The sequence below is a fragment of the Ornithodoros turicata genome, chromosome 4, assembly GCF_037126465.1.
Source record: "Ornithodoros turicata isolate Travis chromosome 4, ASM3712646v1, whole genome shotgun sequence".
Taxonomy (NCBI): domain Eukaryota; kingdom Metazoa; phylum Arthropoda; class Arachnida; order Ixodida; family Argasidae; genus Ornithodoros; species Ornithodoros turicata.
This window is the reverse complement of record NC_088204.1, coordinates 48,493,587-48,509,518: the sequence shown is the minus strand read 5'-3', so window position 1 is coordinate 48,509,518 and position 15,932 is coordinate 48,493,587. Positions and strand designations below refer to the sequence as shown.

General features: G+C 47.4%; 1 protein-coding gene across 2 annotated transcripts in view; it reads left to right on the top strand.

Annotated features, from left to right (window-relative positions):
• The window catches only part of LOC135391506 (sorting nexin-8-like), an 88,873-nt gene that overhangs the window by 11,079 nt on the left and 61,862 nt on the right, over positions 1–15,932 (top strand). For both annotated transcript variants that reach the window (XM_064621772.1, XM_064621773.1), the window contains exons 5-6: positions 12,644–12,758; positions 12,949–13,070. In XM_064621772.1, coding sequence (XP_064477842.1) covers positions 12,644–12,758; positions 12,949–13,070 — 237 coding nt within the window. The remainder of the gene's footprint in view (positions 1–12,643; positions 12,759–12,948; positions 13,071–15,932) is intronic.

Here is a 15,932-nt window from a genome sequence, read left to right as displayed (position 1 = left end):
AGCGTGCCATGCCTTGCGGATGCGAGGTGTTCCTTAACCCTATCATAAGGCTTCTTTGACGGATCTGATGGAAGCACTAAATGGCAGAACCGGAAGGCGAGCACGTCTTCGCCGTCACCTTTCTTCACGATCTTTAAGTCCTCGTACTGCGCTGTCCAGTCTTCAAGACTCTTCCTTTTCCGGCCCATGACAGGGGCGATACGGCCCAAGCCAAGACCACGAAGAATGAAACTACGCCCTACAGAACGCGTGCGTCTCCTCCGCACAATAAAACAAAAAACAGAGATCGCGCTACGACGCACATGTGCAATGAAGGCTTTTTCGGCGCCAAGGCGGCGCTTGCTTCTGCCAAGGTTTCCGATGACAGCCGCGCGATGGCGAGCCCTGACCGGTAGTTTTCGGGTTAAACCCGGTTGCCTAGTGAGTCACTCGGGGGGGTAAATTCGGGTGATATCGGGTTTTACCCTAAAAAGTCCAACTCTACATATGCTCCCTGGTGTGATCATACAGTTTCCTTGTTGGGTCAGGTGAAATTTCGACATAGCTGTATCACCAAACCAAGGTACATTCTGAGGATGCAGATCCACAGGGAACGTCCAAGTGAGTTTTTTTTCTGCACCTCCAAGTCTGAGTACTCCTTAGCCTAGTGGTCCGCTGTTTTCTTACATCTGCCCACGTGTGAACACACACGCGTGCATAGTGTCCCTACTTCCAGAATGCCCTGGATCGGATTGGCTTGACTGTGGTTGATGTTGAGTGGCCTGACTGGGGATGCGGAGAGGGCAGATAAATCCAACATGGTGGCTTCTTGTGTGACCGACCACTGTTTCAGCAGCGTATTCGTTTTTACAGGTAGAAAGTAGGTTTTCCTGTATGTTTGCAACGTCGTCCGGGGGCCATATACCGGGTTAAGCCCAAAGCCGTTAGCAGTACTGTAAGCTTCGCAGCCATCATACACTTAACTCGTGCAAAGCGAAGCTTCGTTGTAGTCATAGGGCACATATGCCCAGGCCTCGCACTGGTAGAGGGACGCAGAGTCAAGAGAACACGTCTTCACACTTGGAGAATAGATTCGTTTAGCTCACACTCTGTACAGTAAATGAAATCGGAGCATTATATTATGGGAGTTACGATATATGATGGGAGGGGGTATGGTACATACCACCCTGCGGAGGAAGCGTATACCTTGGCCCGTGGTACCCCCTTGCAAGTTATGATCAACATGTCAATGAGTGTAAACACATGTACTTGCCATGTTTGTGCCTGACATATCTGATGTGTCAGAGGGCAGCCAGATTCAGCCATCCTAAACATGTTTTGCCCTCGAAACAAAACAAAGCATCTTCGTGCATATGCTGCTCAGGAGTATGACATTGCAACAAAATAAAAATGGAAACAACCTGGAAACACATCCTGACAGAAAAACATATTGGTAAACAGTTTACATAGTATAAAAATTTAGTTTGCGCTACATAACTCAAGCCGTGCCTGTAACGCTGAAACATCTCAAATACATTGTCGTCGGTTTTCTTACACAATGGCTAATAACACTGTTGTGAATAATACAGGTACCAGCTCCCATGGTATAGTGGTTAGGGTGATCGCTTTCCACGCCGAGACTGGGAGGTGACACGGGTTCGAATCCTGTCACTGGCTGTGCTGTCTCAGGTTTTCCCTGGGTTTTCCCAAGACTTTCCAGACGAATGTCGGCACAGTTCCCCCTATAGTTGGCCCAGGACGCATACTAACCCCCCCCACTCCTTGCTGCTGTCCACTCTTCGTCTGTCCACGTCTGTACGCCGCTCATAACCACAGTTGTTTCGCGGCACTAACGCGGAATTAAAAAAAAAAAAAAATATAAAAATAATAATACACGTGTAGTACTGCAACGCATTGAACTGTACATGTAACATTAAAAAAAAGCACACATTTTCGGTAGCACAGGTGACTTCAGAAATAGAATGATAACTCATAAAAGAAATAACTCTCGTGACTGTGAAACTGTGGTGCACTTCATTCAGTTTGAATGCTGTCGTCGCCGTCACCATCGTCTACTATGTAAGTGGTTAAATTCGCGGGCTCAATAATTCGCGAATTTGTGAGAAGCCAGGATCAGGCAATTATTCGCGGAACCTTAAATTCGCGGTATCGCGGTGCGTCGACCCTGCATCTTTGGAGCCCTCCACCTTGAACTTCCTGGAAGAAGCTAATGAAAGGTATAACAACTGGGTAACTTGTTCAGTTTGTCTTCCTTTTGAGCACTTCTGAATGAAAGGGCTGCGATTAGGGGGTCCTACTCAGCTTGTATCTGTGTCATTGCCGAACTGCCCTGTCTCCCGTCATTCTTGTCATCGCATCGAGCAGGTGCGATTGGCACTCGATAGTGATGCACTAACTTTTACAAAGGCCTATCCGCGTGGCAGAGTGCATAAATGCTTGCTGGATGATCCAGGCTTACAAGGAACTGGAATCACGGGACGCCTACATCCGCGCGGGATTCGTACGTGAAGGCAGGACTACTGTCTCCAGGTGCAGCGGCGAACTCAAAACTTTGCGAGGCAATGCATTCTAATAGCGTAAGGAACCCCATGTACATAAGTTGCCTCAGCGTCCTGGGTCAAATTTCTTACATATTTCGTTCTCGTATTTTTCTGTCACTGGTTCGAATACTTTGTGGGACCTTAAATTCGCGAAAAAAGGGCGTTCGCGAATTTCTCGAAAAATAGGTCCTTGCAAAAATAACTACTGGGTAGTTTCATTTATAATCGAATGATGCCCGCCGGTCACATTTTTTATTTCTCTCGAAAAAAATATATGTTATCCCACCCACAAAGAAATGTAAAAGGTGCCTGACCGCAGGTCTCTGCGATATTTTCTTCTCCGTCCACGGCGCTTCGAAGCAACTGGCGCGATTTCGCGGCTTAAATATTTTCCAACTTTGTGGCCTTGTATCTCTTGAACGAGATGTCCCATTTCAACAATTTTTTTTTGCTGAGAGAGTGGATGGTGCATGTTCCACCGTGGGCTATTAAATTAATATGGTCAAGAGAAAAGTATATGAAAAAAAATCCGGAAAATGCAACAGAGAACCGTTTTACCGCACGTTTGGAAGGTCATGGCCACAGCGCGGGATCTCCGACTGTGATATTCTTTGCATGAGCAGAAAGATCATTCTTTGCTCTTTCGTTTGACGTCAAACACATTGCTTTATCTTCGGCCATTATCCCGTAACAACGCCGTGAACACGGAAGGGTAGGGGAAAATTCTCATTTTCGCGGCAGTTTTTACCCAAAAAGGACATCTTGAGATTTTCCAATATTTCGTAGTAACATAGCTGAGACATAGCTCTTTCACGATATGCAATAAAATGTTTGCTTATTTTGGTCCCAGAGGGCGCGCAATTTTTTTTCCGCACCCCTATTGGGCAGAGCTCGCAGGGGTCAGATAGACGTACAAAGAGTGGACTTCCACCCCACCCCCTGATTTTTTTTTTTGCTTTCGGTGAGGGTGCCGTCATGCTGAAGGCCGACTATAGTAATATGCACAGACCACTGTTACGTCCGCAGACAAGCAAAAGTTCGTTGCTTAGGCTTTCCCACCCGGTTAATCCCTTCAAGGTTACGTGCTTGAAGGAAATCGGACATGGGAACATGACATTTGTAAATACTGCGGCTTTGCCGAACCGAAGCGCGAGACGTCTATTCTCTTGTAATTTTGTTTTGTTACTTGCTGGTTTCTTCTACTTCTGTTTCTTCTAATTTGTCTACTACGGGTGCCTCAGTGGGCTCACACCAATATCTTGCTCTGATATGATCCTGTTCACAGTCTGCACAATTTCGTTGGGGTCAGTGAAGTCAGCGTCATCTGGGCTTGAAACCGGAGGATCTTGTTCACCTGAAGGCCCTGCCTCAGCAACCTGCAGTCGAAACGTGTTGTAGCAGTTCACACATATTTCGTCGGTTTCGTGGACATGACATGAACTGCCTCGGAGGTGCTCAAGATGGTATTCAAAAGCACTGATCCTATCAACGATACCAGCCTGAAGTTCTTGTTCCAGGGTATTTTTTTCTTTTGGTGTTGAGTTTAGCCCGTGCAGTATAGTCGACTTCTGGTGTGGCTATGGCTGGCCATGGGGAGCGCAGAAGTACACGCTACGCGGACGACAAAACGAAATCCAAACGTAGCATCGAGGAAAGCACGGCCCTTGTCTTAAAATGTGGACAGCGGCGGGAACCCCGTAGACGCCTAAAGACCATCTTTTCCCACGCAGCGGCCCGACTTTCTCACCCATTGGAAGGCTAACTCCTTCAAATAATATTTCTAAAAGGAGTTCACCTTAAAGAAATAAGGGACCGGACATGTCCTATCATTCCCAGGAAGACCAGGCAACCAGTCCTTGGGCGATCTGTCGGCATCGTGGCATATCACCTGAGTGTTTCAAATTCCGTCTTTGTTCACACGCACGTTCACACGCGCTTCGGTTCGGTAAAGCCACAGTATTTACAAATGTCATGTTCCCATACCCCATTTCCCTCAAGCACGTAACAGGCAACACTCTTGCAGTATTTGAACAACTCCACAGGGATTAACCGGGTGGGAAAGCCTAAGCAACGAACTTTTGCTTGTCTGTGGACATCACAGTGATCTGTTCATATTACTATAATTGTCCTTCGGCATGACGGCACCCTCACCGAAAGCAAAAAATCAGGGGGTGGGGTAGAAGTCCACTCTTTATACGTCTGTCTGACCCCTGCGAGCGCTGCCTATAGGGGTGCAAAAAAAAAATTGTGCACCCTCTTGGACCAAAATAAGCAAACATTTTATTGCATATCGTGAAAGAGTTATGTCTCAGCTATGTTAGTACGAAATATTGGAAAATTTCAAGATGTCCTTTTTGGGTAAAAACTGCCGTGAAAATGAGAATTTTCCCCTACCCTTCCGTGTTCACGGCGTTGTTACGGAATAATGACTGAAGATAAAGCAATGTGTTTGACGTCAAACGAAAGAGCAAAGAATGATCTTTCTGCTCATGCGAAGAACATCACAGTCGGAGATCCAGCGCTGTGGCCATGACCTTCCAAACCTGCGGTAAAACGGTTCCCTGTTGCGTTTTTGGAATTTTTTTTCGTATACTTTTCTCTTGACAATATAAATTTAATAGCCCACGGTGGAACGTGCACCATCCACTCTCTCAGCAAAAAAAAATTGTTGAAATGGGACATCTCGTTCAAGAGATACAAGGCCACAAAGTTGGAAAATATTTAAGCCGCGAAATCACGCCGGTTGCTTCGAAGCGCCGTGGACGGAAAAGAAAACATCGCAGAGACCTGCGGTCAGGCACCTTTTGCATCTCTTTGTGGGTGGGATAACATATATCTTTTTTTAGAGAAATAAAAAATGTGACCGGCGGGCATCATTCGATTATAAATGAAACTACCCTACTTATACAGTACCTCATTCGTTTCCCAGGTAGCATGCCATAGTTTTAGTTGGCCAGCATGCGCTGTAGTGCAGTTTATATGTTTGGATGCTTGATTCAACTGTATTACAGTCAAGCTCCTTTAGAACGAAGCTCAGGGGACCGCGAAAAAATTTCGTAGTAAAGGTCACTTCGTTAAAGGGGATGTCCGCCATCTTGTTTGTTTACATTTCCGCTTCGCTCGGTCCGCACTGGCGATAACCATAAAAACAAGAAGGGAGAGACCACTCAAATTGTTAATATGCACTTACAGAACACATTTATTTGCGCACAAAGAAATCAGTTAGCCTTTTTTTGAACAAGTGCTTTCATTGCATTCTCTGAACAGTAAATACGCAGATTGTCCATGCTTCCAAAGTGTGCTTCAGGCACGTTGTTACAAGAAGAAAGAAACCGCTGCAGTTTATCTATCATCTGTAGCGGCTCGGTAGCAGTCACAGTTGGCGCTTCTTCATTTTCTTCATCTTGGCTTTCTTCCTCTTCGCTTCCAATTCTGTCTTTCTCCATCTGAACTTCAGCAATTATATCGGTTTCGGATTGTGACGCACGTGCAGCAACGTGCTCATCGGCACTCACGAAGTCCTCTGCAAGCAAGTTTTCCGGGAGGTTGATCCTTCTTGCATATCCTACCCATGCCCTCTGCAAGGATTCAGGCTCGTCACAACAGTTAGCTGCGTTGAAAATAGTTCCGTCGTCTTCCTCGTCGTCTCTTGACTCGATGAACCCCGCTTTGCGCCAGCAATTTTCAACAACCTCTTGCGTCACACTCCGCCATGCGCCAGCCAACATTTCAATGGCCTGGCGGATATCTATGTTTGTTGGTTTTGGAACTTTTGCTTCGATGTTGACGAGAATTTTCTCTAGCATCCGCAAGCATAGCACAGCATAGCACAACTGGCCGCCACAACGAACTCTTCGTGAATGCTGCTGTCCTGGTCTGCACTGGACGCTGTGAACTCGAAAGGAGGTCGATCGGGCTTTGAACTCCAAGGCGACCAGGAATTGCCCAGGGAGGCTCTGTGATGGATCATCTGATGGTGTCACCCCTTTCCCCGGACAAAGCTTGGAAACGTAGATCATAAAGGAGCTGGAAGCTGTGAACTCAGGTCAGAAAGGAGGTCGATCGGGCTTTGAACTCCAAGGCGACCAGGAATTGCCCAGGGAGGCTCTGTGATGGATCATCTGATGGTGTCACCCCTTTCCCCGGACAAAGCTTGGAAACGTAGATCATAAAGGAGCTGGAAGCTGTGAACTCAGGTCAGAAAGGAGGTCGATCGGGCTTTGAACTCCAAGGCGACCAGGAATTGCCCAGGGAGGCTCTGTGATGGATCATCTGATGGTGTCACCCCTTTCCCCGGACAAAGCTTGGAAACGTAGATCATAAAGGAGCTGGAAGCTGTGAACTCAGGTCAGAAAGGAGGTCGATCGGGCTTTGAACTCCAAGGCGACCAGGAATTGCCCAGGGAGGCTCTGTGGTGGATCATCTGATGGTGTCACCCCTTTCCCCGGACAAAGCTTGGAAACGTAGATCATAAAGGAGCTGGAAGCTGTGAACTCAGGTCAGAAAGGAGGTCGATCGGGCTTTGAACTCCAAGGCGACCGGGAATTGCCCAGGGAGGCTCTGTGATGGATCATCTGATGGTGTCACCCCTTTCCCCGGACAAAGCTTGGAAACGTAGATCATAAAGGAGCTGGAAGCTGTGAACTCAGGTCAGAAAGGAGGTCGATCGGGCTTTGAACTCCAAGGCGACCAGGAATTGCCCAGGGAGGCTCTGTGATGGATCATCTGATGGTGTCACCCCTTTCCCCGGACAAAGCTTGGAAACGTAGATCATAAAGGAGCTGGAAGCTGTGAACTCAGGTCAGAAAGGAGGTCGATCGGGCTTCGCACTCCAAGGTGACCGGGAATTGCCCGGGAGACTTTGTGACGGATTATCTGGTGATGTCACCCCTTTCTCACGACAAAACTTGGAAACGTAGATCATAAAGGAGGGGGCCCGCACTGGGAGAAAAACTTGGTATGTACGTATAATCCTCGTAAAACCCGCCGAACTCTCTTGAGGAGCTTCATTGTATCTGTTGGAAACTACGTTGAAGGGGCCGCATTTTTGTTCGTTGTTAAGGCATTTTCGTTGTAAAGAAATTCGTACTAGATGTTTGAAAAATACATTAGTCCTATGGGGCTATGGCGGGGCCGCGAAAAAATTTGTTCTACTAGTACAGTAAACCCTCGTTATATCGAATTATCGCTTTATTCGAATTATCGCTTTATTCGAAGTACGGCGAAGTCCTCGTGCATTTACATGTATATTCAACCGGATTATTCGAAGCGCGAGGGCAGCGAACTCCGCATATTTCGAAGGGCGCGCCTGCCATCGGCTACTGGTTACCACGCAGAACATTCCCGAAGGCCGCGTTTCCTTCTTTTCTTTGTTTTTCCCCTTGCACAACGTTGCACAATCACACTGCAACCTCTTTTCCTTCTGTACAATGAGGGAGGAGCGGGAAAGTAGGACGCAGGAAGACGGTTCATTGACATGGTAAAGGGAAAGGGAAAGACCAGTCATGTGGCCGCCTTAACACGTGGGCACTTCTCATGTGGTTTTGTTTTGCGCGGTTCATTGTCCATTTGGCAAGTGCTGGTGTAGTCTTTTGTCTCTTTCGCACCATGGCTCCGCGGAAGTGCTTAACCCTCGAGCAAAAGGTACCTCATCCGCGCAGTGGAAAAAGGTGAGAAGAGCAAATCTGTCATCGCCAAGGAGTTCAACATACCGGCGTCAACGCTGTCGACCATTCTGAAGAACAAGCAGGACGTCTTCAACGGTTTCGAGAAGAATTTCTCAAGCAAGAGAAAGCGTGACCGAGGTTCAAAGTATCCAGAGGTGGAAGCTGCCCTACTTGAGTGGTTGAAGAACGCCAGGTCTGCGAACCTCCCTGTGCACGGACACGCGCTCATCGCAAAGGCGGAGGCGCTAGCTTTGCAATTGGGTATGCCGGACTTCAAATGCAGTAATGGCTGGCTCGAGCGCTTCGAAAAGCGGCATGCTGTACGAAGCACACCCATCAACGGTGAAAGTGGTGCCGTGAACCAGGACACCCTGGATACATGGCGACGAAATCGGCTTTTGGAACTTCTAGAAGTGTACCCGGACAGGGATATTTACAATCTTGACGAAGCTGCGTTGTTCTACAAACTCCTGCCCAAGCGGACGTACACAACTGCGGACGGCTCTTCGTCAGGCGCCAAGCAAAGCAAGGAACGCATCACTGTCCTCTTTGGAGCTAATGCTACTGGGGACGACAAACTGCCATTGCGAATACTGGGCAAGGCTGGAAAACCGCGCTGCTTTCGTGGCGCAACTCTGCCCAAGGACTGCGTCTACAGGAGTAACAAGCGTGCTTGGATGACAGCAGCCATCTTCGAGGACTACGTACGGCTTTTGGACCGCAAATTCCATGCAAAACAACGGAAGGTACTCTTCATCATCAACAACTGCCCGAGCCACGGCAAAATTGAAAATCTTAAGGCCATTACTGTGGAGTTCCTGCCAGGCAACACCACGTCCGTTTTGCAGCCTATGGACCAGGGCATCATTGAAATGACGAGGAGGCTGTACCGGAAAAGCCTTCTTCAGCGCATGTTGCTTGCGTACGACTGTAACAAGGGCTACAGCATTGATCTCCTTGGTGCAATTCATCTGATTTGCCGTTCGTGGAGGGACCTGGAAGGAGCAAAGATTGTGAATTGCTTCGCGCATGCGGGTTTTTGCCACGCACGTGCCGCGGCTCAGCCAGTTGAACTGGATGACAGGGAGGAATCTGAGAGCCTCTACAGAAGAGTGCACGATCTTGTGGGGCAAGAAGTGGATGATGATTTCGACTCCTTTGCGCGAGTGGGTACGAACGTTCCGGTCGTCAGTCCTGTGACGGATGCCGAAATTGTGGACATCATCGTCGGTCACATGGACGTCAACGAAGGAGCCTCGGACGACGAGTCTGAGGGACCGCGTGAAATCCCTACGGCAGCGGAGACACGCAATATGTTGCGGTTGATTCGCAACAAAGTAGAGTGCAGTGGCGGTGACTATGAATTGATGACGTGCCTGAGGAAACTCGAGGAACGACTCCTTGCCGGGAGCGAGGCCACGTGACAAACCCAACTAACTACGTTTTTTGAACGACAATAAAATACTGTCGCGATTTGACGGCGTTTTTGCTATTCCCTGTGTCTGAGTGTACCGTTTTTCAAGTGTCTCCACTTCTATGGAAATACCGCTTATATCAAATTTTTTTGCGGTCCCGCCGACTTCGATATAACGAGGGTTTACTGTACTTTCGTTAAAAAAGGTGTTCGATCTGTTGTCTCGCGACGTAAACACCCAATTATATAAAAAGGCGTTCGCTCTAAAGCAGTTTGACTGTGATACGTGTTACTTGGTAAGATCTCATCGATGACCACAGTACAGTAGAACCTCATTAATTCGAAGTCGTCTGGACGGTGAAGAAATTTTGAATTAAGCAGGCATTCGAATTAAGCGAACCTGGGCACATGGTGAAGGAAAATATATTTATTTGTCGAAGAAATCGCTTATCTCCATCTGCCGCTTGAAGATGGGCCACAAAGTCCATCATATCGCTGCACGCGCGACAGGGTGTGTGCAGATTCCTCGCACCCGCCATCGTTACTCTGTTCATTTGTGCGAGCCGTCTTCAGGACGATTTTATCCTGGCATGCTCTTCGAAAGATGTGAAGCCCTCCTCGGAGCTTGCATCACCGGCAGGAGCTTACAGCACATTGCAGATGTCGCGGCTGCGATGATCTCCACTTTTCTTTCATCATCAGCGTCTTGTGCTTCACCCGTGGGCTGGCTCCGCAGCCCACCGAACTTGGAAGTGGATCTCAACAAAAGCATGAAACGAAAGCAATCCAGAAAGCGTTCTCATAATTCTTAATGGCAGCACAGCTGGGACACTGGCTGACACATCAAGGAAGCGCGAGGAGCGAGGAGGTTGCGCCGTGGGATTGGTGGCTGGGAAAGGGAAGTCAGCAAGGGAGCAAGCATGTGGTTTTTATGGCAGATCGTTGTTGAGTGGGTTGAAAGCTGATGGAAGATGATGAAAGTCATGAGGAAACTTACGAATTAAGCGGGATACGGACCAGTTTTCTTCAAATTATGCGGTCAGGTTACAACGCGTGAAGTAGGGACCGCAGCAATCCTTCGAATTAAGCGAGATCGAATTAGCGAGGTTCTTCTATATTTTGTCTTTGTAGGTTGCCCAGTATGCATTGGGAGTCAGCAGACAACTATGATATTTCCCAACACTACCCAAATGAAGGGTGCATTTTTCTTTGTGAGCTCTGTGAGGGGTGCTGCTTTGAGAGCATGTCGAGGAATGAATCTTCGAAAGTAGCTGATTAGTCCAAGTAACTGTCGTACTTTGCGGACATCTTTCGGCTGGGGGGTACTGGCGTACAGACTCTTCTTTTATTTCCCCTGGTTGTGTGCCATTCTTCATTATTCGAAATCCCAAAACACTGACCTCCTCAATTAAAAAGTCTAATTTCTGCAGCTTTAGTGTCATGTTGGCTTTTTTCAGAGCCTCGTGAACTCTTCTAAGTGCTGACATTCCCTCTTCAAGTATTCTGCTCAGAACGAGTATGTCATCAAGGGAACACACAGCGGTTTGAAATCTGAAGAGGTCCTAGTGCCTTGTTAATCAGTCTCTGAAATACACTGGGTATGTTACTGAGACCGAAGCTCATATAGAGGTATTCATCTGGCGTCATGAATGCCATTTTAGGGACGGACTCCTCTTCTACGGGCACTTGCTTGGAACTGCTTGCCAAATCGAGCGTCATGAAATACTCACTGCCACTCAATCGGTCCAACTGGACGTAGGTTATTGGTAATGGACACCTGTCCTCCTTCCTCTGTTGGTTCAGCCGCCTATAGTCTACCACCTTCCTGAATTCGCCGTTTTTCTTCACCAGAAGGCAGGGACTCGCGTAGGGAGAAGTGGAATCTCTAACAGTCCCTGATGCTTTTAACTTGTCATTATGCGGTGCAACTGTTCCCCTTGGTCATGGGTGGCACGATATGATATGGTCTGCTGTAAGGTGGTTCCCAACCCTCGACCTCTTCAATGATCATAGATGTGATGTCAGTTTTTCCTGGTTCATTATTTAGATTCATGGTGAAACATCTGCACTCACTCAGCATTTTCAAGTGTTCTTTTTTCTATGACTGCGTAATGTTAGCCCCCCCCTAGCATTCTCTTGGGTTATGCGCTGTGCCACACCTGCGTTGCGTACAGGTAGCACATCGCAAGTGTTTTCCTTAGGGGTCATCTGTTTCTTAGCCTGTTTCATTAGCCATCATCCATCAGCATAGTGTCCTCGGGAGCACATAATTTGAACTGGTTCTGCTCGTCCAAAGGAAAGGTCTTTCTTAACAATTAGTGGTTCGTGAGACTCGTTGATTACGGGAACCATGGTGTGTCCTTTTCGTATATTCCTTTCATATTAATATTCCCAGTGACAAGCGAATATTTGCCCTGATTCAAGAAGCAGTGTCATAAAACATGTCCTGTTTGAACTCCTTTGACTGAAAATCACCATAAAATCACCATAAAATCACCATTTTTTTGGATGCTGTGCAACTATCTTTCCCTGATACATTAAAAATTATTTGTTTGTGGCGACATTTTAATGAATCAGCGTGTGCGAAAGCCTCGCGTATCCGCTGGGTGTTGTGCTCACAGAATGTGGCGTAGATTGAAAATAATTTATTGATTTATTATAGAAATTAGGGTGGAAAACCTGAAAGCCCCCAGATTGTAGTTATACTCTTTAACATTACACAAATGTCAAAGTTATAGAAGCAGAAAGGATGACACAGCTAGTGACATAGTGGTGCTAGCGTGTAAATGGCTTCTTCCTCAGCATTTTTAGTTTATTTGTATTGTTATAGTTTAGTAGTTTAGTGAACTTAAAAAAAAACAAAATTTTAATTGTTCTTAGGCTAACATTAGAGGCTTTAGTGTGTGCTTCACATTTTGATGTTCACCCCAACATGATTCCTTTTGATGGAGTTGTAAAAGTATTTTTATTTCTCAGGATTCATATTAATATCACTAACTTAGCAAATATTGTTATGCCCATAGAGGTTCAGCTCAACAGTGCATCGGCGGTACAACGACTTCATAGCTCTACATGAAGTACTTCTGCAGCGCTTTCCTTACCGAGCTGTTCCTATACTACCACCAAAACGGGCAATAGGTAAGAGATCTTCTGTAGTGAATTTCTGAACAGGAGGGCAAGGTATAGGTGTCAGTGCCCTCAATTATATCTTGAAAGTATCACTGGTAGTTTCTTCGAAGTATGCTGTTATGCATGTTTTCTCATTTACTGTCTGTAATATGCTGATGGTAATGACCTGGTGATGAGCTTGGCCATGTGAACTTTGCAGCAGATGCACAGTTTATAGAGGAAAGGCGACGTGCCCTGAAACGCTTCCTGACACTGGTTGCAAGACACCCTGTGCTTTCAGAAGACAAGTCCTTGGTTGTCTTTCTTACCTTCAATGGCACGGTACAGTATACTTCATTAAGTTTGCACATTTCATTTCATGTATTTCATTTATTAAATCCCAAGGGCCCTATAAGGGCATGTATGGGAAGAATGTAACAGTATTCACCATGGCTGCAGTTTTTGGAGTTTATTTTTTAACATATTGGGAGTGTATTATTTCCCCAAGGATACATAGTTTTTGGTCAATATTATTTTACAATTGAATTAATACCTGAAATTCAGAGAAAATGTAACAGCGTTGAAACCACATACTCACAAAAAGAATGAGAAGCTGCCTTTCAAAAATGCTTACCATTTTATGACATAACTTGCAAACAACAACATGTATATAATAATCACCTGGAAATGTGAACGGCTCAAAATCTGGCTATTCCTTGATATAGTCACAAGCCAGATTTCGCTTGCATCCCATCTTGCATCATCTGTATTGCAACAACCAGCCACAATTTCAAGAGAATAGTTCGTGTGCTCACCTCTCCACTCTAAGGAGTAGGGGAAGCATGATTTGCAGGAAGCACAAAGGGGAAAGCCCCAGCATTACACCCCATTATACATAGGGCCTGACTTTTTCGGGTTTTATTTTTGGCCAAATTCGGGGGGTAAATATCGGGTGATATTTTTCATTTGAAAATTCGGGTGTATTCGGGTTAAATCCCGTTACGGCATATTCTGTCGTCAGGAATTCGGGTGTATTCGGGTGATTTTTTTTTGTTTAATAAAAATTTGTCTTAACATGGAACTAATGTTTAGCAATGTTATCAAACTTTATTTTAATGCACGCTTATGAGCGTGCCACGCGACCCGGATGTTTTCGGGTAGATTCGGGTCAAACCCGAATTTTACAGATTTCATTCGGGGGGTAAATATCGGGCGGATACGGGTTTAACCCTAAAAAGTCAGGCCCTAATTATACAGTAGAACGTCATTAATTCGAAGTTGCGTGGACATCTAAAAAAATTTGAATGAAGGCGTTCGAATTAAGCGAACCTGGGCACATAGTGAGGGAGAATACATTTATTTGCCGAAGACTTCTTTTACGTTAGTCCGCCGCATTCTAAAAATGACATCGCACGTCACCGTTCGTTTGAGACGGCTACGAAGTCCATTGTACCGCTGCGTGCACCGTTGGCTTAACAAACTTCCAAAAATGACGACTCTCAAGTAGATTCATTGCTGTTGCCACTCAGTTCATTTACGTGAGCCATGTTCAGAACAATGTCTCCTGTGAGAGTTCTGGCACAGGCTGTGGCAGATCCAAGGGAGGGGGCAGTTAGATGATCGCCCCCCAAAATGTCAGTTTATACACATTGGATTTCCCTCTTCCCCCACGCACTTCAACAAAGAACCCTGTCCTGGCGTACTCTTCGAAAGACACTAAGCCCTCCTCGGAGCTTGCATCACTGGCAGGAGGTTACAGCACGTTACAGATCTCGCCGAAGCGGTTATTGACACATTTTCTTTCATCGTCAGCGTATTGCACTTCACCCGTGGGCTGTTTACACAGCCCACAGGCATGAAGCGGACTTCGAAGTGGATCTCAACGAAAGCAAGCCAAAACAGGGTTCACATAATCTGTAATGGCAGCACAGCTGGGGCGATGGGAGGCGAGGAAGCGCGAGGAGGTCGTGAAGCCAAAACAGGGTTCACATAATCCGTAATGGCAGCACAGCTGGGGCGATGGGAGGCGAGGAAGCGCGAGGAGGTCGTGAAGCCAAAACAGGGTTCACATAATCCGTAATGGCAGCACAGCTGGGGCGATGGGAGGCGAGGAAGCGCGAGGAGGTCGTGAAGCCAAAACAGGGTTCACATAATCCGTAATGGCAGCACAGCTGGGGCGATGGGAGGCGAGGAAGCGCGAGGAGGTCGTGAAGCCAAAACAAGGTTCACATAATCCGTAATGGCAGCACAGCTGGGGCGATGGGAGGCAAGGAAGCGCGAGGAGGTCGTGAAGCCAAAACAGGGTTCACATAATCCGTAATGGCAGCACAGCTGGGGCGATGGGAGGCAAGGAAGCGCGAGGAGGTCGTGAAGCCAAAACAGGGTTCACATAATCCGTAATGGCAGCACAGCTGGGGCGATGGGAGGCAAGGAAGCGCGAGGAGGTCGTGAAGCCAAAACAGGGTTCACATAATCCGTAATGGCAGCACAGCTGGGGCGATGGGAGGCGAGGAAGCGCGAGGAGGTCGTGAAGCCAAAACAGGGTTCACATAATCCGTAATGGCAGCACAGCTGGGGCGATGGGAGGCGAGGAAGCGCGAGGAGGTCGTGAAGCCAAAACAGGGTTCACATAATCCGTAATGGCAGCACAGCTGGGGCGATGGGAGGCGAGGAAGCGCGAGGAGGTCGTGAAGCCAAAACAGGGTTCACATAATCCGTAATGGCAGCACAGCTGGGGCGATGGGAGGCGAGGAAGCGCGAGGAGGTCGTGAAGCCAAAACAGGGTTCACATAATCCGTAATGGCAGCACAGCTGGGGCGATGGGAGGCGAGGAAGCGCGAGGAGGTCGTGAAGCCAAAACAGGGTTCACATAATCCGTAATGGCAGCACAGCTGGGGCGATGGGAGGCGAGGAAGCGCGAGGAGGTCGTGAAGCCAAAACAGGGTTCACATAATCCGTAATGGCAGCACAGCTGGGGCGATGGGAGGCGAGGAAGCGCGAGGAGGTCGTGAAGCCAAAACAGGGTTCACATAATCCGTAATGGCAGCACAGCTGGGGCGATGGGAGGCGAGGAAGCGCGAGGAGGTCGTGAAGCCAAAACAGGGTTCACATAATCCGTAATGGCAGCACAGCTGGGGCGATGGGAGGCGAGGAAGCGCGAGGAGGTCGTGAAGCCAAAACAGGGTTCACATAATCCGTAATGGC